At 42.5% G+C, this 22,247-nt stretch overlaps 1 protein-coding gene across 1 annotated transcript in view; it reads left to right on the top strand.

Annotated features, from left to right (window-relative positions):
* lama2 (laminin, alpha 2) overlaps positions 1 to 22,247 on the top strand; it is a 140,323-nt gene that overhangs the window by 86,178 nt on the left and 31,898 nt on the right. Inside the window, exons 30-40 of the mRNA XM_061092002.1 lie at positions 72 to 257; positions 449 to 567; positions 919 to 1,036; positions 2,623 to 2,775; positions 6,649 to 6,773; positions 7,438 to 7,524; positions 7,849 to 8,042; positions 10,609 to 10,751; positions 11,421 to 11,519; positions 13,340 to 13,451; positions 18,708 to 18,870. Of these exons, the coding sequence (XP_060947985.1) occupies positions 72 to 257; positions 449 to 567; positions 919 to 1,036; positions 2,623 to 2,775; positions 6,649 to 6,773; positions 7,438 to 7,524; positions 7,849 to 8,042; positions 10,609 to 10,751; positions 11,421 to 11,519; positions 13,340 to 13,451; positions 18,708 to 18,870 (1,499 nt within the window). The remainder of the gene's footprint in view (positions 1 to 71; positions 258 to 448; positions 568 to 918; positions 1,037 to 2,622; positions 2,776 to 6,648; positions 6,774 to 7,437; positions 7,525 to 7,848; positions 8,043 to 10,608; positions 10,752 to 11,420; positions 11,520 to 13,339; positions 13,452 to 18,707; positions 18,871 to 22,247) is intronic.

Genomic DNA, 22,247 nt, shown 5'->3' with positions numbered 1-22,247 from the left:
GATATTCAGACGTGAAGGAAACTGGAAACCAAAGGGACGTCTTTCATCACCTGTATGTGTCTTTTCTTTAGATCACAGCGTACGGCGGTCAGTTGAAGTACGCGGTGTATTACGAGGCCAGAGACGAAACCGGCCCCTCCTCCTACGAGCCTCAGGTCATCATCAAGGGCGGTCCCAGCCGCAGCACCGTGATGACACGCCTCGTACCGGGACTCCAGATCGGTCAGCTCACCCGCCACGAGATCGACATGACGGAGGTGACCTTTTTTTAGTAATTAGTGTTATCAATACACTTTAAAATGTTTTAAACTAAAGAAAATTGCTCTGTTGATCAATAGGAACAGGAGCTATAGCATTGCTAATAGATGGCAGTGGTGACATTTTGTGTGTCTGTGTGTGTGTGTGTGTGTGTGTGTGTGTGTGTGTGTCTGTGTGTCTGTGTGTACAGCATGAGTGGAGGTATGAAGATGGCAGGTCCATGACTCGAGAGGACTTCATGGACGTTTTGTTCTATGTGGAATACATCCTAATTAAGGCATCCCACGGCAACTCGATGAGACACAGCCGGTAACACACACACACACACACACACACACACATGCAGACTCACACACTCATATTGTTCATTGCAGCTCTGCACAGTGACGTCCATGAATAAATATGAAATGTGATCGCTGGAAGAACCTGTGGGAAAAAACGTCCCCTTCATGTGTATCTCAAGGTCTAATAATGAAAAGACGTTTTAATCAACAGAAATAAATATAATCTGCTACTAATAATCATCACAGCTCGATGTGGATATATAACATAATGAAATCTGTCATTTTATCTACTTTGAAATGATGTAAAGGAAAGTACAGACAGATGTAAAGCCCTGTTCATGATACCTCTGTTCTAATGGATGTCTCTGTCCCTCAGGATTTCAGAGATCAGTCTCACAGTGGCAGAGGACGGTGGATCGACCAAGGAGAGTGAGAAAGCTCGTCAGATAGAAAAATGTGACTGTCCAGCGGGATACTCCGGACTGTCTTGTGAGGTGAGCACACGCACACACACACACACACACACACACACACACACACACACACACACACACACACACACACACACACGTACGGATGCCCACACAAGAAGACCTGCATCTATAAAACATTTAATTCCCCAAACATCATCTCAGTAATTAAATATGAGTGATCAGTTAATTGGAGTAGTATTATGAAGAGCATCCAGTACTGTACAATAGCAAATGGGAAACTTATTGTTTTCCAACGAAAATAAGTAGAAGGCGATTTTCGATTTTTGTTGATATTCTGTTTCATGGAATTCAGTTCTGTAGTTTTTATCGTTCTCCTGCTGAAAAACAAACAAACCAGTGGACAGGGGTGAAAACATAACCTCCTCGGCAGATGTAATAAACTATCCTAAAGAAATATCAGGGCAAGACCATGTTAATATTGTCACAAGTTTAAAACCCCTACATTTAATATCTGGTATTAATACAAACATTAATTACAGAGCGAGTTGAACTCAGCTCCCAGAGGAACAATGTTTTTTCTACTCAGAGAGAATGTAAACACCGAGGTCACGGCCTCAGCTTTCAATACTATCTCAAATATTCCAATTTACATTTAGTTCAGAGTTTAAGCCTCTGCGGCGCCTTTCAGACTGTTTCATATTTTAAAAAACATAATTATTTTATTTTAGTTCTTTGCTTTGCCTCGCTGGGATTACGCCTCGCTGAGCGTTTCCTCCGCTCCTGGTTTGATATTGTCGGAGCAATTGACTTCCAGCGGTGTCCGGCTCCTGCTCTTAAGCCACAGAAAGCATAAAGCAGTGACTCAATCTTTACTGTAATGAGGATTTTTGTGGAGACGGCTTATGATATACAGCGCCCGCCGTGCTCCTGGGCAATCCTGCTGGACGGCGGCGCCCGACAGTAATTTATGCGTCATTGTGTTAATCTCAAAGGAGCACGCAAACTTTTAACTCTGTTTTTCAACCTCTGTTTCACTTTGACGCCCCTTTACTCAGGAAGCACAGAGAGCCCCCCCTGTCTATATTCCAAAATATTAGCGTAGTTCATAATTTCGAAAGCTACAGATAGCGTTTGAAAAAGAGCCAAAATGGAAGCCAAATGGCCAACGGTAGCTAAACTTGAAATGTTCGGGTCGTGGGGGGGGGCTCGGTGACAGATGGCCGTTCTATTTGTAGCCGCCGTCGTTGTTAATAAAGTATTTTTAAACGGGCGTTTAGCGCGAGCGGAGGGAAACAGATGGCTCTTTAAATGGACTCCATTAATTATTACTGAACAGGAGAGAGAGGGAGAGTGAGTTACCTTGTGTGTTTGCATGTGTGTGTGTGTGTGTGTGTGTGTGTGTGTGTGTGTGTGGGGCGGGTATCAGGGTGTGAGCGTGTGTGTGTTGAAAAGTTACTGAAGGGAATGACTCTTAATTGTGACTATGTGTGTGTGAAAGAGAGAGTGGTCAACAGTTGTGTGTAGTTGTGCACCGTGTGTGTTTCCCACGAGAACAACAGATCTGAGTGTTACAGGGTTTGTTTCCATTCTTTTTATAACCCCACGTCTCTTCTTCCTCTTTGTCTCCACCTCTCCCGGTCGTGCAGGAGTGTGCTGCGGGTTTCTACCGGCTCCGCACCGGCTCCCTGACATCTGCTCCGGCATCCAGAGTGCCCAGCGCTGCCGGCATGGGCAGCTGTGTGCAGTGCCAGTGCAGTGGGCACTCCTCCACCTGTGACCCCGAGACATCCATATGCCAGGTAAATGAGTGTGTGTGTGTGTGTGTGTGTGTGGGTGGGCAGTCTGTCCCTGGAGACCCTCACGCAGCCATATGTCCCGGTACCTTGGTGTGTGTGTGTGTGTTTGTGTGTGTGTGTGTGTGTGTGTGTGTGTGTGTGTGTGTGTGTGTGTGTGTGTGTGTGTGTGTGTGTGTGTGTGTGTGTGTGTGTGTGTGTGTGTGTGTGTGTGTGTGTGATGTCAGGTACTGTAATTAGCCCTGCAATAATTAACGACCCTGGGTTGATTCCTATTTCGTGTAATTTCCTCTCCCCTGGATCCGACCCAGACTCTTGATCTCTGCTTTCAGACGGAGAGAAGACAAAAGTTTTACACTTACACAACGTAGTTAGGAAAATGAATCTGACCCATAAACCTAAAAAAATGTTTTTCAATCGGTTGTATGCTTATTTTGTCTATTCTCAAAAGAACATTTCTGCCTTGTTCATGTTTTTGTGTAACATTCGGCCTGCGTGTCGTTCGGTGGCTAATCGTCATTAAACCTTCACTAACAAGTCAAGTTATGTGAAAAGATGCTTAATAACGAATTAAATGAACTCTATCACTTTGAAAGAGACGATTTTCCATTTGAAAGTTTTGCTTTTAACCGTGTTTAGAGAAGTTTTGTTCACGATAAAATCACATAATAGCTAGATTGTAGTTGTACTCCAGCCTTTCCTGTCGTTTCTCCTGTTTTCTGTTTCTCGGCCAACCTTCCTCATCTCCTCTTTATTTAATCCACTCTCCCTCCCTCTATTGTTTCTCCTTCCATCGCTCCTCCTCCTCCTCCTCCACACTCTTCTAATTTTCTCTTTCTATTCTCTGCCCTGTTCTCTCACCCAAAATTCTCTCCCCCTCATCCTCAATTATGCATTTGCTCGTCCTCTGTGTCCTTTTCATCTCTCTGCCATTCTTTTTGTCTTTTACCCACAATTCCCTCATTTCTCTCTTCCACCCCCCCCCCACCCCCCGTTCCCCCTCTCTGTCTCTTTCGCACCTCTCCTTAATTTTCTCTAGTTTTGCCAATTTGTTTCTCTTTCCTTTTCTCCCCCCCTCCCTCCTCTGCTGTCTTGATTCCTGCGTCTCTGTGCCTCCGAGCCATCTCTCTCTCTCTCTCTCTCTCTCGCTCTCTCTCTCTCTCTCTCTCTCTCTCTCTTTCTCTCTCTCCCTCGCCCGTTTCCATCTCGCTCTCCATAACGGTGTCATTAGCATTTTCTAACCGAGCGGGGCTAAATTGAAAATGCTAAACGAGTTTGTTTCTGTGGTAATTAGCGGTAACGAGAAACACAGGAAGTTAATGGGAATGACTTGGCTCGTTAAGAGGCGACTTCCTGTTGCCGTGACTGAAGTTCCCATTTTCAACAAACAAGGCGAACACGACAACACAGGACCCCGGGGACGTGAAGAGGAGAGATCTGCATGTTTGTGTTTGGTATATGTACATGAGTTTACAATAAGTGTGTATGTGTGTGTTTGTGTGTGTGTGTGTGTGTTGATTGATTGCAGAGTGTGTGGGCTTGAGTCACTCGGGTCCTCGCAGTGTTTTTGTGTAGACAATGTGCACATATTATATTTGGCATTGTCAGACTACAAGTATGAATAGGGTGTGTGTGGGTGTGTGTTTGTGTATTTTTTTTATGTTGCCTATAAGCAGCATTAACACATCATGGGGACCAAAACTGAATTGGTGAGGTCCTGGTTAAAGTTAAGGTGAAGACATGAATTGTGGTTTTGTTAAGGTTAGGAACACAATGAATGGAAGTCAATCTAAAGTCTTGAAAAGGATGCTGCACAAACCTGTGTGTGTGTGTGTGTCTATATGCAGTTGTAGCTAAAAATAGTAGGTATGCCATTATGACAATTGTTTAGGTATATCTGTGGTTACCTATGGTTATTCTCGTCGTAACAGGGCAGTGAAATGATGCTTCAAAAATAAGGTGTTTTCATGGCCTGGTTTTGAGAAAGGAAGCTTATTAAATCTGTCTTTGACGTGTGAGATCGCACCTGTCAGTAGGTGGTCACCGCTGTGCAGGGTCTCATCACGCAGGAGTGGGACCGGGCCCAGAAAACACATTCATTACTGTGTATGGACAGATACGTTTTCCCATCAGGATGAGACCAGACTGGATAAAAGTTTGGTCCAAGAACGGCTCAGGAACCGTGGGTGGCAAAAAGAAATGATTAGTGATTTTTCCCCAGTGCTTCAGTAGAGATGCTGCAGAGGCAGCTGCAGTCACACGTGGGTACTTCCCAGTGAGGCTGTGTGAGTTAGTGTGTGTGCGTGTGTGTGTGTGTGTGTGTGTGTGTGTGTGTGTGTGTGTGTGTGTGTGTGTGTGTGTGTGTGTGTGTGTGTGTGTTTGTGTGCACGTAAAAACTGTGACTGTGGCAATTGATTTTTACCGGAAATATAGAAGTCAATAAAAATGAAACCTGATGAGGTAATTTTCATGTTTTCAGCTCTGGAGGAAAAAATCTCAGACAGGCGGTTTTTAATGTTGCCAAACAAGGTGTCAGATATTTCTCCACCAGAGTCTGAATTCATCACCTCACTGCAAAGCAAACTTTTCTACTATTATTCAAGATTGTGAAAGGACAGTGGTTATAAGAGTTATACTAATTTCTTTAACTCGAGGAATAAAACCAAGGTGCTTATCATATATCGTTTTTCTTTTTCTTTCACAAGCAAATGTTTTGTCTCAATGTGCCAGTGGCAACATTCTAATACAACTAGGGTTGTAAAGGGGTGGAAAGTTTCCGGTAAATTTCCGGAAACTTTCCATGGGAAGTTTAGCTCGGGAATTTTGGGAATTTTGAAAAAAAATAAAAAATACGCAAATTAAACGCTGAGCAATAATAATATCATTCAAAACTGTATTTTAAAGATGTATGGAATGCAGCACACACTGCACGTTGAGTTTCAAGCCTCCACTGTGCATTCTTCCATCACATGCACAGATAATTCCCAGCATCCTTCACTCTACAGCAGGGCTGTTGAGGCCTGCTGTAGTGTGCAGGACTAGTCAGGTAAGTTTCAATGATATTACTGGGGAAAATATATTAGCATGCTTATTGAGGATTGTTCATCTGTTCATCTAGCCTATTTCCATTCATTTATCCATAAATTGTAAAATATTTTTACAGACGATTCCAATTGTTTGGCTAACTATTTATGTCTCTGGCATTGCGTTAGTGTTTTTTTACAAACTTTTTTCTCATCTTATTCTACAGAACAATGCCACGTGCACTATCTCATGTGTGGAGACATTTCACCCCATCCAATGTAGAAGGAAAGGCTGTGTACATCTGCAAATACTGTGCAAAGACCTATGTTAAGAATGACACAACGATGCAGAAGCATATAGTCAAGTGCCCAAAGTTTCCTCAGGGCTCAAATCAGCCTATGAAAAAAATTTTTTTTTATATTTAAGTCTGTATATGACAAGGTAAATACAGTTAGTATAAATTACCCACAACATTTCCAGTTTATTCCCGTTAATTCCCGTTTATTCCCGTTAATTCCCGTATATTCCCGTTAATTCCCGTATATTCCCGTTTATTCCCATGGAAAGTTTCCAACTTTGAATATTCCCGGAATTTTGCAACCCTAAATACAACAGATAAAAGTTCAGCTTAACTCCACTTAATTTAATAAGAAATTTAGCTCAAGAAGATGAAAAGCTGTTTGTTGTTGTGTTCCAGCTGCCGACATAACATCAAATTCTGTATTTGAAACCGACCACACTCACTGAGAACTCGTTCTGGGTGACGACTCACACCCACATGTTGGGTCATGGAGGGTTGAGGAAAGTTAATAGAAGTTAAGATGTTTTTATTTGTGTGTTTGTGTGTGTGTGTAGAGCTGTCAGGACAACACAGAGGGCGATCAGTGCGAGCGCTGCGCTCCAGGATTCTACGGAGTCGTCCGAGGTTTCTCTGACGACTGCAAACCCTGCGCCTGCCCTCTCACCGACCCAGGGAACAAGTAAACTCTCTCTGTTTGCTTTTGGCAGTGCTCTACATTAAAGGGACTCTCACCTTTGTTGCATTTGAGAATTACAGCACATTCAAATCATCCCGCCTTCCTCCAATGCCCCACCCCCTCGTTCCCATCCGCGGTGTTTTATTTAAGAAACTTTATTTACACAAGCAGACTTACAACCATCCCGGTGTTTTTATTTTTTTGAAGAAACTTTATTTACAAGCAGACTTACAACCTACTGCCTCCGCGCACGCACGTGGGTTTTTGTTTACCAAAGCAATGGATTCGGATTCAGAAGCACCGGTAAGTTATATACATTTACATTCACATATGATGACGGGCCCGAATGCGCCACAAGAAGCAGACGGAAAACCTGCATGTCCATGCAGCAAACAGACAGGTCTGTCGGCCAATAAGGTCCTTCGGTCCGAAGAATTTTATTGGTTGAAGTTTTCACTAAATATTATGAGAGTTAAATAATTGTTTGCTTTAACTCCTGGTGGGTCTGTCTTGCATTTTAGAGTGTCATTACCTTATTAATACCAATTTAACCTTATCCAAAAAAAGTGTAAAAATGCAACAAAGGTAAGAGTCCCTTTAAGTAGCATAATGTACAGATCATGCATCCTGTTGTAATTCTGAGTAACATCTCTATTCCTGTGTCTAGTTTCAGTCCCACCTGTGTTGCGGAGGGATTCGACGACTACCGCTGCTCCTCCTGTCCTGAGGGATACGAGGGCAAACACTGCGAGAGGTCAGACAGAGAGTGTCTCACTATCCTCCCGTTATTATCGAAAAGCAAGACGAGCTTAGAACTCATGAAACTTTAATGCCGTACAGATAATGAATCTAATGCACGAGGCAAAAGGACAAAACTGTGTAATCCAAGGTGGTAAGAATAATAAACTTCTGGTCGGGGACTGAGATCATTTGTTCTTTCTGTGTTTGTAGTAAAGTTTCTTTATCAACAGCTGCTGGAGGATTGTTCGTTCACTTCCAGATGCACCTTTCTTCACCTGCTTTAATGTGTTTGCAACAATAACACGTCTCCCCTTCTTGCTATGACTCCTCTGCCCAGATGTTCCACTGGTTACCACGGCAACCCGAAGATGCCGGGCGGCCGCTGCGAGGAGTGTAAGTGTTACGCGTGGGGGGCTCTGCCCGGACCCTGCGACCCCGTCACGGGCCAGTGCCGCTGCAGGGAGGGGGCGTCGGGCCAGAAGTGTGACCAGTGCATGGACAGGCATGTGTGTGGACCAGCTGGGATCATCTGTAAGACTAACACACAGCTTCTCCTAATCTCACTCACTTTTGTGTTTATCCTTTTGATTTGTCTGGTTTTATTTCCTTCTTTCTTTCGCTGTGTTTCTCTCAGGTTGTCTGAAGGTTAAACGTTATGATGGAGAGCTCAAGGTTTTAAAGTAAAGTAGAGTGGCACTAAGTTGAGAAAATATATTTCCACTCAGGCCCAACAGTCCCCTTATGAAACCACATTTAAACTCACTAGACCCAGATTTTTATTTGGGTGTGCACCAAATTGCACACACTCATGGATATAATATCATGAATTATTCCAATGAATTTGTCCGGATCTGCACCAAAGGTATAAGGAAGGTACAACTTAACTGGAAATACGGACGTAATTATAAGAATATGAAACCTTATACCATTAATTAAACCAGAAACCTGACGAGTACACAACAGAAATAGGTGTCACCTTTAACAAACCCTGCAGACACCCTGCCTATCTCTGTCTCCTATTCTCTTCTGTTCCATTCACCACCCAGTGTTGACACCTGGTGTTTATATTTCTACTTTATTTTGGCAGTGAAATTCAAATGAGAAGTCAAACCCCCGTTTTCCTCCAGTTGCCATGGGAGACAGGGGATCGTGGCAAAAGTCAGATTCGAGTCATTTAGAGAATCATTTCAATGTCATTTGGAGCTAATTTAAAGTTAATGGCCGGGGCCAATTCGGTTCCATTAGCACGTCGGGAGGTAAGTGCACGAGAGAGAATGTGGGAGAAAGGTTGTGAGACGGAGGCTGATGTGAAATTGCTGCTGTCGGGACCGAGAGGAAAGTGTTTGCTCGGGTCTTTGTGTTGCAGACGCAAAGCGTGTGTTCATAAATTGGCAATGTGAGTGCTGCAGTGCAACCTGACACAGAACCGGTTCCCTCCACATCCAAACTATAATCACCAGTCCTGATGGTTTACATGTTTTTTTTCGATTCCGTCAAATGCAACCAAGCACGTCGGGCGTCGGACGTCTTCAGTGAGGGAAATGCAGGTAGCTCACACCGGCTGTGTTCATTTGCATAGTAATGCAGCTAAATTTCAGTCTGTGATGTAATGGGCTGCATATTTAAATGCTGCCCACATCCGAACGAGAGGTAAAAATTCATTTTTCAGGTGAAAAAGTAATTTGGCCTCCGGTTATTACTAAATTCACTGGAAATCTGCTTAGAGAAGCAAGAAAAAGTACGTGAACCTTTTAAAATGACCTGGTTTTACTGTGAATGTGATTCAAGCTTGATCCGGGTCGTCAGTGGAGACAAACTCATTGTGTTATGCTAACAAAACAATTAAAACCACATGTGTGTCATTAAGCATTGATGGTTCTGCTGCTGGAAAATGTGAACCCAACAATAACCACAAAGTAGCTTCAGATTCAGATCCACAGACCTGCTCTACCTGCTTTATACTGTGTGAAGGACTCTTATTAAATCACATTGCTCCCCTGCACTGTACTTGACTGCTGGGATTATGTTTTTCCATGTTCGTATATACATGATTCACAGACTGTTTATAAAGATGGACGGCATGACAGCTCCCCAAAATTAAAGCCAACTGGGGGCTGGCAGCAGAAGAGGTCATATATCCCACTTTTCCCATTTTAGTAGATTGGATGTGGACCAAACTAAAAGGTCTTGATACCTCGTCTCCATCCTCAGAATGGAAGTGGAGACTCCTCATGCTTCTTTCTCTACGTTCTTCAGCTGCTGCCGTTCGTCCCAAACTTTCCCCAAAAATAAGTTTCATCAACAGTTTCCCAGTTGTGTCGTGGAGCGTCAACTTATTCCTTGACAAGCCTTTGGAATCCAGCAGCAGCTTCCTCATGCTCCACACAGCCGTGCACCATGATTTGCATATACAGTACATTTACAGTTTGTGTGTTTGTGTGGAAGCATGTGTCTGCTGGAATGCATTGCTGTATTTGTGCGTTCTGCTTTTGTTATATTTTGCTTGAATAGAAACCGTTGTTGTTTAATTTAATTTACTTTTGATTTTGTCTGTCATAAATTTTAATTTCTGTAATAAATCAGCCTCGGGCTATAGAAGGGAAAAGGAAATTTGCACACACGCACGCATACACATGCAGACAAATGTGTCTGGGGGAATTCCCTGGTGAGCATGTGTGTGTGTGTGTGTGTGTGTGTGTGTGTGTGTGTGTGTGTGTGTGTGTGTGTGTGTGTGTTTAGCCTGCAGTGTGTGCTCATATCGGGCGCCTCTCTGTGTTTCATGCATCGACAGCCTCGTTTGTCTAATTCCTTAAACATGAAAAACCTGAGCAGTCGCCACCATCACACACTGATTTGTTTACAGACTCACAAATGAAGCATATCAACAGAGATCTGATCGTGAAAAATACATGTGGTTGACTTTCCTCCTTCCTCTCATTTCTCTCTTCCAACTGTCTAAAAGTCCACACACACACACACACACACACACACACACACACACACACACAGAGCGACACACAGAGAGACACAATCACAAGTGAAGTGTGTGTAAACCTTCTCAACTAGATTTACTGACTCTGTGTTGTTGTGTCTCCAGCCTGTGATGACGAGTGCTCGGGTCTGTTGATCAGCGACATGGAGCGCCTGTATCGCATCATCACTGAGGTCACTCTGACCACGCCCCTCCCGCCTCCTTATAAGATGCTGTACCGCTTCGAGAACATGACGGAGGAACTCAAGGTAAAAGAAAACCTGCCACCGTAGAATCTGGAAAAAACTGAAAAGCCTCATATGCCTCCTTTATTTTGAATCTATGTTGATTTCTTTGTATATTTTCACGTGAATGTTGAGCAAATGATCAGTTATATGAGTCTTTGGAAATACTGGCCTCTTAGCAACAGTGTCTGAAAATGACCTCAGATACGTTTTTCAGTTTTTTCCTTCCTTGTGTAAATTACTTTTCAGCAGGAAGAGACATTCTGATTTTCTTTATGAGTCTGTTTTCGAGTGTTAAGGATACTGAGATCTCTGGTTCTTCTTTAATTACCTCCTCCAAGAATACAAATACACAGTCACCAACTTGCTTTCCTCTGCCGCTACACTTGATTAACAACGTTCCCTATTTCCAAGGAAGTTACGAACTGTTGCTAGATTGCAATTCCCCAAACTAATTTTTGCATTTAAATTATGTCATTACCACGTTGGCCTTGACATCATCACAATATATCGAGAATGTGTGTTCTCTTCTTCTGTCGCTCTCTTCGCCTCCTGCCCTCACTCCCTCATCTTCTTCTTTGGCTCTACAGCAAAGAAGCCCCGGCGGTTCAGAAAGCCTGTAGCCCGAGGCCAGAATGTGTCAGACGCTTCTCTCTGTAATTCCTCCATCGCTCTGTGTTTCTCCCCCTGCAGCACATGCTGTCGCCTCAGAAAGCTCCGGAGAGATTACTGCAACTGGCCGACTCCAACCTGGGATCACTGGTGGTTGAGATGGACCAGCTGCACAGCAGGGTACGGACACTTTACGTTGTTTCCTCTTTTCTCCACTTAAGTCTCTGTCATTGTCGTCCTCTCTCTCTCTTCTTGATCCTCGTTTCACCGTCTTCCCCTGTCTGTCTGCAGCATAATGAGAAGGAGCAGATGTAGACGGAGGCAGGGAGGGAGGTTTTAGTTTAAGGCAACACTTATTTTCAAAGAACGGCAGAGTGAAGTCATTTAAATACGACGAGGATCATTGTAGTGGCAGCACAAAACCGAGTAACCAGTTCTGCTGTTTGTTTAATGACATGAAAGCTGCTCAGAAAACAATTCTGCTTCTTTCTTTTTAGCTTTTTAGTCCATTTTATGTTGATTAAGTGTCAGAACTTTAAGAAGAATCTCTCAAACACCATAGAAACCAGCTGAGCAGAATAAACACAAGGGGATAAAGTGCTATGGGACAATGTTTTTAGGATTGTGCAACATGAAATTAGCACAACAAGCCCGTAACTGAATCTATAGAGTATCTAATAGTATAAGAACTGGATTTGGACACAGGGATTCACTTCAAAATTTATTTTTTGCATTATAAAACAAAGCAGCACCCTTCAAAGTGTTATTTCTAACTTAGTGTAACCAACATATTGAGAACATTTCCATCCTCAAAGCCAGTTTTCTTTTAAAATATTGCAATTCTCCATGTTTTATCAGTGTTTGCTGCAGTCTTCCTCACTGCCTCCGCTTGTGCATTGTTTCCTGTGCTACTGCCACCAACTGTTGATCTGGAGAACATCCACTTCCTTGTGTTTCCTGCTTGTGTTGTGAACAAAATCCTCTACACGATGCCTTTTCAGACCCGTATCATGTCACTTGATGTTGGTCTTTAATTTTGCATATTCCAGAATTAAATTTCAATTAAATCATCACAGAAATGTTGACACAAATTGAGAGCGTTCAGGGCCCCTGCAGCTCTGCAGTGTTTCTCCTCATTTGCTTGTGACAGACAAATATCAGCAGATACAGGATATGAATAGATTAACAGGCCTCTGCCTGATAGGCATGTTACACACACACACACACACACATACACAAACACAAACACACACAGACACAAACACACACAGATGAATCAATCGTTTTCTTGTTTTTGTATTAAACCGATTCAGTAAACAGCTGAAAGCATTTCTACGTCTTTACCCTCACACAGAATCTTTACAGACTGTTGTTTTTGTTTTTAGAGTCACAGTCATGTCTCAAAAGAAGAGTTAACCAAAACAGAAAAACACACTTTGTATGGAGGGAGTCTACGAGCAGAGAAAAATATCGTTCACACTGTCAAGCATCAGCCTTTTAGGGACCGGGGCTTTGACATTTGTTGACAGTGATGCTATCGCCCACACCCCCATCACACAAACACACACACACACACACACACACACGCACGCAGCTCAAGCTCAAATGACACAGTGTGTTTTGTCAACAATAATTACCTGCTGTATGTTGTTGTGTGCTTAATGGTGTGTTATTGTGTGAGTATGTGTTTTCACGTCCGTCATGCATTTCTCATATTCCTCGTCCTGTGTGTGTCCATGTGTGTAGGAGAGAGGTTGTGTTTTCTTTTAAATATTACACCTTTCCCTTTGTATCTGTATGTCGAGAATGCAAACACACACACACACACTCAATAATATCGATTGTGTGTACATACAGCCGTCATTGTCCGTCATCCTCTTCGCATCCAACAACTCAGCCCTCCATCCTTTTCCTCCCCTTGTTAGAGAGGAATCAATATGTTCACTTATTAAACATTGTTTGTTATTTCATTGCCGGTGTGTGTGTCTGTGTGCGTCCAGGCCACTAAGGTGTCTGCTGATGGAGAGCAGGTCGAGGACGACGCCGACAGGATTCACAAACGAGCCGAAGACCTGGAGCAGTTCATCAGGGACACACTGCTGGGAGCTCAAGGTACAACACCGACAAAACACACACTCTCCTGCCAACTGGGATTCTGTGGATTCATCTGTCTGCTGCTTTACTGCTTTCATTTGTCATTAGAGTTCATTGCGTTATATTACTTTATATTAATTGTAAGGGATCCCTGTGGGAAATGTGGGTTATTACATTAGAGGACAGAATGAAGTATAATAATATGAAGAGGTGAGTTAAGAAGCTAATGAAATTAATTACACTGACAGAACATATTAAAATCAGCAACTAAATGGAGCTTTAGCGTTTCAGAAGGACCATGATAAGAATAATGTTATTATCAGGACCAGTGATTCTACTCCCAGTCCCTAAAAAGCAGAGAGTGTATTTAATCATTTCTACCAGACCCGCCTCTTTGAAGGGGGGGGGGGGGGGTGGGATCATTGGAGTGAGACGATCAGAACGTCTCTCTCTGCCCCCCCCCCGTTATCTGGCTAATGGAAACTTAGCTCAAACACAAGGGCTGATGGTCCAGATGTCAGTGCTCAGTGCCAGCTGCTTGGACAAAGTGTTGCTTGAACAGTAGAGACGAGACCCAGCAGGCTGCATCGTGAGGAAGACTCACCCAACCAGACAATAAGGGGTTGCAAAGTCAACACTGCCTCAGGGGGGCGTCAGAGAGCGTATTCAGAGAGGCTGGAGTATAGAGCGAGTATAGAGTATACAAAGAGGGTAGAGTATACAAATAGGGTAGAGTATACAGACAGGGTAGAGTATACAGAGGGTAGATTATAGAGCGGGTATAGAGTATACAAAGAGGGTAGAGTATACAGCGGGTAGAGTATACAGAGGGTAGATTATAGAGTGAGTATAGAGTATACAAAGAGGGTAGAGTATACAGAGGGTAGAGTATACAGAGAGTAGAGTATACAAAAAGTAGAGTATACAGAGAGTAGAGTATACAGAGAGAAGAGTATACAGAGAGTATAGTATACAGAGAGGGTAGAGTATACAGAGGGTAGATTATAGAGTGAGTATAGAGTATACAAAGAGGGTAGAGTATACAGAGGGTAGATTATAGAGTGAGTATAGAGTATACAAAGAGGGTAGAGTATACAGAGGGTAGAGTATACAGAGGGTAGATTATAGAGTGAGTATAGAGTATACAAAGAGGGTAGAGTATACAGAGGGTAGAGTATACAGAGGGTAGATTATAGAGTGAGTATAGAGTATACAAAGAGGGTAGAGTATACAGAGGGTAGATTATAGAGCGAGTATAGAGTATACAAAGAGGGTAGAGTATACAGAGAGGGTAGAGTATACAGAGGGTAGAGTATACAGAGAGGGTAAAGTATACAGAGAGTAGAGTATACAGTGGGTAGAGTATACAGAGAGTAGAGTATAGATAAAGTAGAGTATACAGAGAGGGTAGAGTATACAGAGGGTAGAGTATACAGAGGGTAGAGTATACAGAGAGGGTAGAGTATACAGAGGGTAGATTATAGAGCGAGTATAGAGTATACAAAGAGGTTAGAGTTTACAGAACTACCCAGCTCCTGATGTGCTTTTCCTAGTCACAGTCTTTTCAGTGTTTCAGTGCTTTCTGCAGTTTCAGACCATCAGTGTCCTTCCATGTGGGAACTAATGTTTTTTCCGTCTGTGAGACCTCTGCAATTCTTCTGGTCACCTTCCCCGTCCTGCGGTGCCGCCTCACAGGTCACTCTGACCATTTGTGCCGGGGATTGGCTCCAAGCTGCTCTTTATTCTCCTCCTGTTGCTCAACGTTCCACTTCTTACCTTCTTATGGAGGTTTTATTTGAAGCTGATTTTGGCTCGTGACACTGTCAATGTTCAAACTTTCCATTTTACTGGGCACTTTAAGGAATTCACATCAATTGTAGTTGAAAATTGGGAAAGAATTTGAGTTCCATGTGGATAAAATAAAGACAGTTGCTACAAATACATATAATAATACAAAATTTATTAATTCATTTAATTTCTTTCTCTCCGCTATTTCCAGCTTTAAGTTATGTAAAGCTCAAGTGAAGTGGTTGAACTGGTCATGTATAAATGTTCGTCTACGTAAAACTGTGCTGTTCAGATAATTAGTTATTTTTGATTAACGTGATGAATTCTTTATGACTGCTGGGATGAAAGAAAGTTACCAAACCAACACATTCTGCCTGGTTGTGATGAAACTCTCCTCTTCTTGTTGCGGCTCGTAGCTCACTGGCCCTCTGCCTAATCACAGTGTGTGTGTGTGTGTGCGTGTGTGTGTGTGTGTGTGTGTGTGTGTGTGTGTGTGTGTGTGTGTGTGTGTTTGTCAGTGTGTGTGTGTGTGTGTGTGTGTGTGTGTGTGTGTGTGTGTGTGTGTGTGTGTGAGAGAGAGAGAGAGAGAGAGAGAAGTAAAGAGAGACGGCGTGTCGTGCCTCACTGGATGATTGAGAGTAGCAATTAGAGACTTAATTAGTGGCTATCACACACACATACACACTGCATACACAAACACTGCTGCAGATGTGCGCGTGCACTTGCTCACACACACACACACACACACACACACACACACATAATGAGGCAAGAAAATACTGTACACTCTTTGCTCAGCGTGTGCGCCCGTGTTTACTACATACCATAATATGAGTCCATCCACGTTTTAAGTGTTTAATTGGCTTTTAAATCCCACTATGTAATTATATGGCTCTGACACACACACACAGACACACACAAACACACACACAGTCAGTCGTATCTCCATGACTTCAGAGGACATTAAATTGATTTAAGTTGTTTCAACACCTGAAAGTCTGAACCGAGGTTTATGTTTTTACAGTGTTTACGTTTTAATCCCTTTAGTTTTAGCTTCACATCAAATTTTTGCAAACTCACTAAAGAACCTAACATGACATATTTACATCCTGCTGTCATCACCTCCTCAAACTGGTTTACTGGCATAAATCCTCTTTTTCTCATCCTCCCAGAAAATAGGACATACGTCTCATGCTTTTATTCTTCTTCTGCTGTCTAAAGGGCGGTGAACCAGCCTCAGTTCCCTGCTGTTGATCTGAAACTCTGTGTTTGGACTCTGCAACAAACAAAACCGATGTTTAGTTTGATTCCCGCCTCTTCTGGTTTGTTGGCCTCTCAGAAAATAACAGGTTTGGTCACTGCTCTTTGTCGAGCTGACTTTTCTCACCGGGTGGTCAAACCAAAAAGAAAATCCAAAAGTCTGAACCAAACAATGCAGGTATCACTCATAGATAAATTCCTCCACATGTTTAGAACTTAACCATCATTGTAACTGAACCCCAAAGTAAACCAGACATCTTTAAAACACGTGTCACATTAAAGTCTTAAAAGAGATGTCCCCCCTAATGTGATGATTCAAGTCCCCACAACAAGAGTACAACATAAACCACAGATTCATAGACACACACATACACACACACAAAAAAACACACACAAACACACCCACACATATACAAATGCAGGGCGTGCACACAAACTGTACAGCTGTTCATTAGCATGATGGCTTTAGTTCTGTCTTGGCTCCAGTCACATCATGTTTACATTTATAATTAGAGGAAGTGCTGCATTGCCACAACTACACACACAGGCCTCCCCACCCACTCACCTACACACACACAAACACACACACAGACACTGTGTAAGTTTCAACTTGCTTTAATCATAACGCGTTTACATTTCAAATGAGAAGGCAGACACAAACAGCACAAATGATGTGCTGCATACACACGTGCTTTATAGAGACGCACAACAAACCCTTTCCTTCCTCTGTTTCGCTCTTTCATAGACACACACACACACAGACACACACACTCCTCATTAAGCTCCAAACACTCTGAGTTTTATTCAAATGAGCCTCGCGGTGTTAAAGTGAAGTTTCATCATTGATTGGTTTGAGATTTCACTGCCTTTAATTTGATAAAAGCAGAACAAACATGAAGTCTGCCAAAAACACTGGCTTTGAATGGTGTTAAAACAGATCGTGTGTGTGTGTGTGTGTGTGTGTGTGTGTGTGTGTGTGTGTGTGTGTGTGTGTGTGTGTGTGTGTGTGTGTGTGTGTGTGTGTGTGTGTGTGTGTGTGTGCGTGGCCGACTCGCAGCGTGTCACTGTGTTTTAATGAGTAAAGATCAAATGGTGTAATTTTTGTCAGTCTTTCTGTTTGAGCCATAAAGACAACACACACACACAAACACACACACACGCACACACACACACACACACACACACACACGGTGCCTTCACAGTATCAGTATCAGTCCTCTTCACTCTTTGCACACTTTACTCTCAGACATTTCATTTTTTAAATGTTAAAGCGACTATTTGACGATATGAGTTGGTGCTAATATATAAACCAAAACAACTTTTTTAGTTGGCTGCATCTCAGGATGTTGTTTTTAATTCCAATAGTGTCAATTAGTTCTAACACAGACTGTCAAAGGCATTATTTATTTCATATAGTCTCCACAAAAACATGAGACTACTTGGCCAGAGGGATTGATTCCATTCATGTGTTTTGTTTTGTACCATATTTCTTTATTGGGGTTTAGCTCAGGTGTGGACACAGAACTTGAACTGGTAGAACACAGGATAAAACCATCACAGCAAGGGAACATAAAGATAAAGATATGACAAGATCAAATCTATCATATCAGTGGATTATGATAAATGTCACATTACAATTCTTCAATGGTTTTTGCTCCTTAGTGAAGGTTGTGGTTTTTAGACACTTTTTTAAGAGCGGAGGACGATAAACACTTTTTATTTAAAAAATCTGATGTCATTAGCAAGATATCGATATGTATTGGACTGTATTAGTTATTTTGCTATTATGAAAACGATATTTAGATATTTATTCATATTGTGTCACTGTTCAGCTCCTTTTTAAACTATATTGTACCCAGTAAATGTCAGAAATCCAAAAGCTTGATGTGTAATAATCAAGACTCTTTATTATTGGGTACAAAGTTCACGCTGCTACAATAAAGAAACACATCCTCACACACATTGTTTAATCAAATAGAATCCGCCTGATCTGCTGTTGTCACAATGTCAAGATAAATAATGTACATGGCAGTCGACTTGTGTTTACACCCACACGGCTCCATAGTCTTCATCATTGATGATTCTGAATATGTTTGGTGGAGAATATCAGTGAAGCTGGACTACAGAGGTTTTCTGTCAGTAGCTTGTGCGATTGCATCAACCTGAAGTGCGTCCGTCCACCTGCAGTGTGCTCACCACAGTCTCTTTGTGCGTCCGTGTGTCCAGACCTGCAGGCGAAGGCTGCCGAGCTGAACCAGACTCTCTCCCGCGGAGATGGAACTCCTGACAAGAGCCTGAAGGAGATGAAGGAGGAGATTCAGGCCATGTTAGCCGAGATGAGGAAACGACAGCTCGGAGGGAAAAAGAGCATCGCCGAGGAGGAGATGGAGTATGGACACACACACACACACACACACACACACACACACACACACACACAGGAGTCGAACCTCACTCGCCCACTCGCTACAAAAACAGACTTTGAGGAAACTTAGCGAACACACCAGCCTTTGTTTCAGACACACACACACACTCGCTCTTGTGCACAAACACACAAATGCACAGACGCACACCTCTGAGCATTCACACAAACCAGAGGCAATTTTCTATATGAAGAGTAAAATATTCAAATTTCTCAGATAGAGAGAGTGAAAATCTGCCAAGGTCAAAACAGTGTTTGGACAGAAGAAAAAGAAAAGAGCGTCGTCGTTGTTATTGTTCACTTTTTTGGTTTAATGTTTCCTGTTGAGTTCTGAGCTTCTTGTCTTGAACCTTGTTAACCTTCTCGTTTGCATGGAACCTCACTTTATTCAATTGTATTTGTGGGTTTAATATTGTTTTGGCTCATACCTGCATGCTGATGCTTTCACTTTGTGCCTACGTCCCTGCTGGGATTTACTCCCACTTCTCCGTGTTCTTACTGGTTCTTCTGCAGGGTGATTCCCCTCTAGACTTCTTCTTTCCACAAATTCTCTCAACGAGAGAAAGAAAACAAGAGCAGACAGAAGGAATATGCATATAACTCACCTTAATAAATCTAAGTGTAAATAACATTGCGAGAAGTCTCCACGGCTTGTTCCGGAACAATCTCTCTGTTATGAGAACGCAACATTTTTTTAGACTAAAACCTCAAAATGCCACTGCACCGATATGTTTGCAATGTTTTTCTCTCCAGCTTCCAATGATGTCCACTGTTGTCCTACTGATGTCCTACATTTCTTTTTAATTATTTGGGTGTTGACTTTTATAAACTGGTTTTTGCAACTAACCAGTAATAGTTGTTTGTCTTTTAAATACGTCCTCAATCAATCCCAAGTTAATACATCATGGAAATTCAGACAGCTGCCTCTAAAACCTTACGTCGTGTAATCTTAGGTTTAAACTTCACCTCTGCATTGTTGTTTTTGTCAAATTCACATTATCAAAGTCACAGTGGCTGAGGGGGAAGAGCGGTTGTCCTCGAGGTCGGCAGTTCAATGCCAATCATCCCCTGTCTGCATGCCAAAGTGTCCTTGGGAAAGATGCTGAACCCTCATAGAAACAGTGCTGCCCATAGATGAACAGTATGAATGTGTGAATGACAATAAACTGATTCTAGTTGGGTTAAAAAACAAATCTCCCATCACTCAGAACTTAAATGAACTCTGTAGAACAGATGAAAAACCTGTAAAACATCACAACACACAACATTAGTTTGCAAAATGCTCAGATGTGCGTTTTGAAAACAAGGATAGATCATACAAGCTAATTTCATTTCTCGAGCCCTCGATGATTTTTCCTTTCTTTCTCTCCGTGCACACAGGAGACATCCAGAAGTAAACACTCTGCGCTCGGCACAGATCTGATTGCTTCTTGTCCTGAAGCAACGATTCTCTCTGCCGAGGTTTTAACAAAGTTTCTCACTTTGTTGCTCTCACTCTCTTTGTCTCTCTCTCAAGGCATTTTGAGGGAAATTAGTAATCCTCCCTCTCCGCGCCTCCTCTCTCCTCCTCTCTGTCTGTCTGTCTCTCTCAGCAGTAAATATTGACGAGGTCGATGGGGTTGATTAAAAGTTTTGCCGTCGGGGGGGCAGAAAACAGAGACATAAAGAAAGAAAGAAAGTGAGGGGGAGGAAAGTCACGGAGGTAGAGGAGGAGAACAGCTGATGGAGGGACAGAGAGTCGTACTGGAAGAGAACAGGAGAAAAAGAAGTCTGAGTTTGATTATTTGAGCTGTGGAGACAGAAGCATCGACAAATGTTAAAGTTCTTTGGCAAAATAGACAAATCTGAAAAATATGATCAATCGTTTGTTTGAAACCTCTTCACACATCTGCGTTTCGCTCTGTCCTGTAACATTGTAATAATCAGCTGAGTAATGTTTAGACAGCGTTTCTATTTGTGTTTTATAGTTGATTATATTCCTTTTCTTGCTTCCTCCATTTCCCCCCCCCCAGGGTTCATTAAATTTTCATCAAATCCGATCATTACCTCGCTCATCGCCCCACAAACTGTGTGAAACTGTCCTCTGAGTGATGTCAACTGAAGGACACTAGATATTTGTTGTCTTAATTAATGCTGAAGGTGAAAAAAAAACAAGCCCGGCTCGTTAAGCATATGATTATTCAACTGTTTTAGATGTTTCCAAAGTGAGAAGGCTTTGGGAAAACCAGATGTTAAAGTGTAATGAGAACGTTCTCCACTAAACGGCTGCTGTGCAAATCTTAATGTGTGGCTCATGTAAAGCTCGTAGAGGCAGAATTAGGAATTAGAAATAATCACAAGTTGTTTTGAGTTGCTTGTAATACTGTGGACGTGGGGGGGGGATGAGACCAGGGAGGCTGGAAGTAAGTCAGAGCCGGGGGTGGTGAGACAAAAATACCCAATGACGTCATATTAAATACAATTCAGCATCTCAGCAGTCATGGTTTTTGATTTAATTTCAATTGCCAGCAACATTTTATTCTGTTTTTTGACCATTTTCTACTTCAACAACTTGAGGGCCATTAACAGATGTCAGAACAGGCAAATTGGGATTTGTGAATACGGGCTACACATATACAATTAGATAGATTGATTGATTACTCATTACTTACATTAATATTAACTTTTTTTGCTGCACAGTTTCAGTCTCTCGCTGCAGCCCCCTCAGCGCACACCCTGGGGTGAGACGAGAGGATTGTTGAAATGCACGATGCCACATTTTCAGCCTGTCAGCTTCGGGAAGTTAAACAGAATTTGTGGGTGTTTGAAACCATGTCACAGGAACTCATGATGGAGTTCATCGGCCCCTGAAGCCGTCAGCGCTCTGCTTATTACCTCACTGTGTTTCTGCACGACTGCAAAGCATCGATCCTGCGGCGTCTAAGACCGACTTCCCCTTGTTGTTAAATCACAATCATTGTCATAAACATTGTACACTCCCTGTGTTTGCATGTTTTTCTTGTTAGTTGACTGACTGGAAGAGTGACGACTTTTTTGTCACATGGCCTCTCTGAGAAGTTTGATCAACAGAATCAAGACAAATAGAGAAATGGACACACAAAGACAGATAAAGATACACACAGACACACACACAGACGATGCTCCTGTCTGCAGTGGTTGGGTTTTAATTGTCGTTCAGTGACTCGTTCCCCGTCGCTGTTCTCCGAGCACAGCGTGTTGCTGCCGTGTACATTAGCACATATTGCTTCACCCTCCCATCCAATCACATGCAAACGCGCACGCATTAGCTCGGGTGCTATTTGAGATGTTTTCCTACTGCCACAATTTAATCTAACTCAGCCTGA

The sequence above is a fragment of the Limanda limanda genome, chromosome 18, assembly GCF_963576545.1.
Source record: "Limanda limanda chromosome 18, fLimLim1.1, whole genome shotgun sequence".
NCBI lineage: Eukaryota > Metazoa > Chordata > Actinopteri > Pleuronectiformes > Pleuronectidae > Limanda > Limanda limanda.
This window is presented reverse-complemented; position numbering and strand designations above follow the sequence as displayed.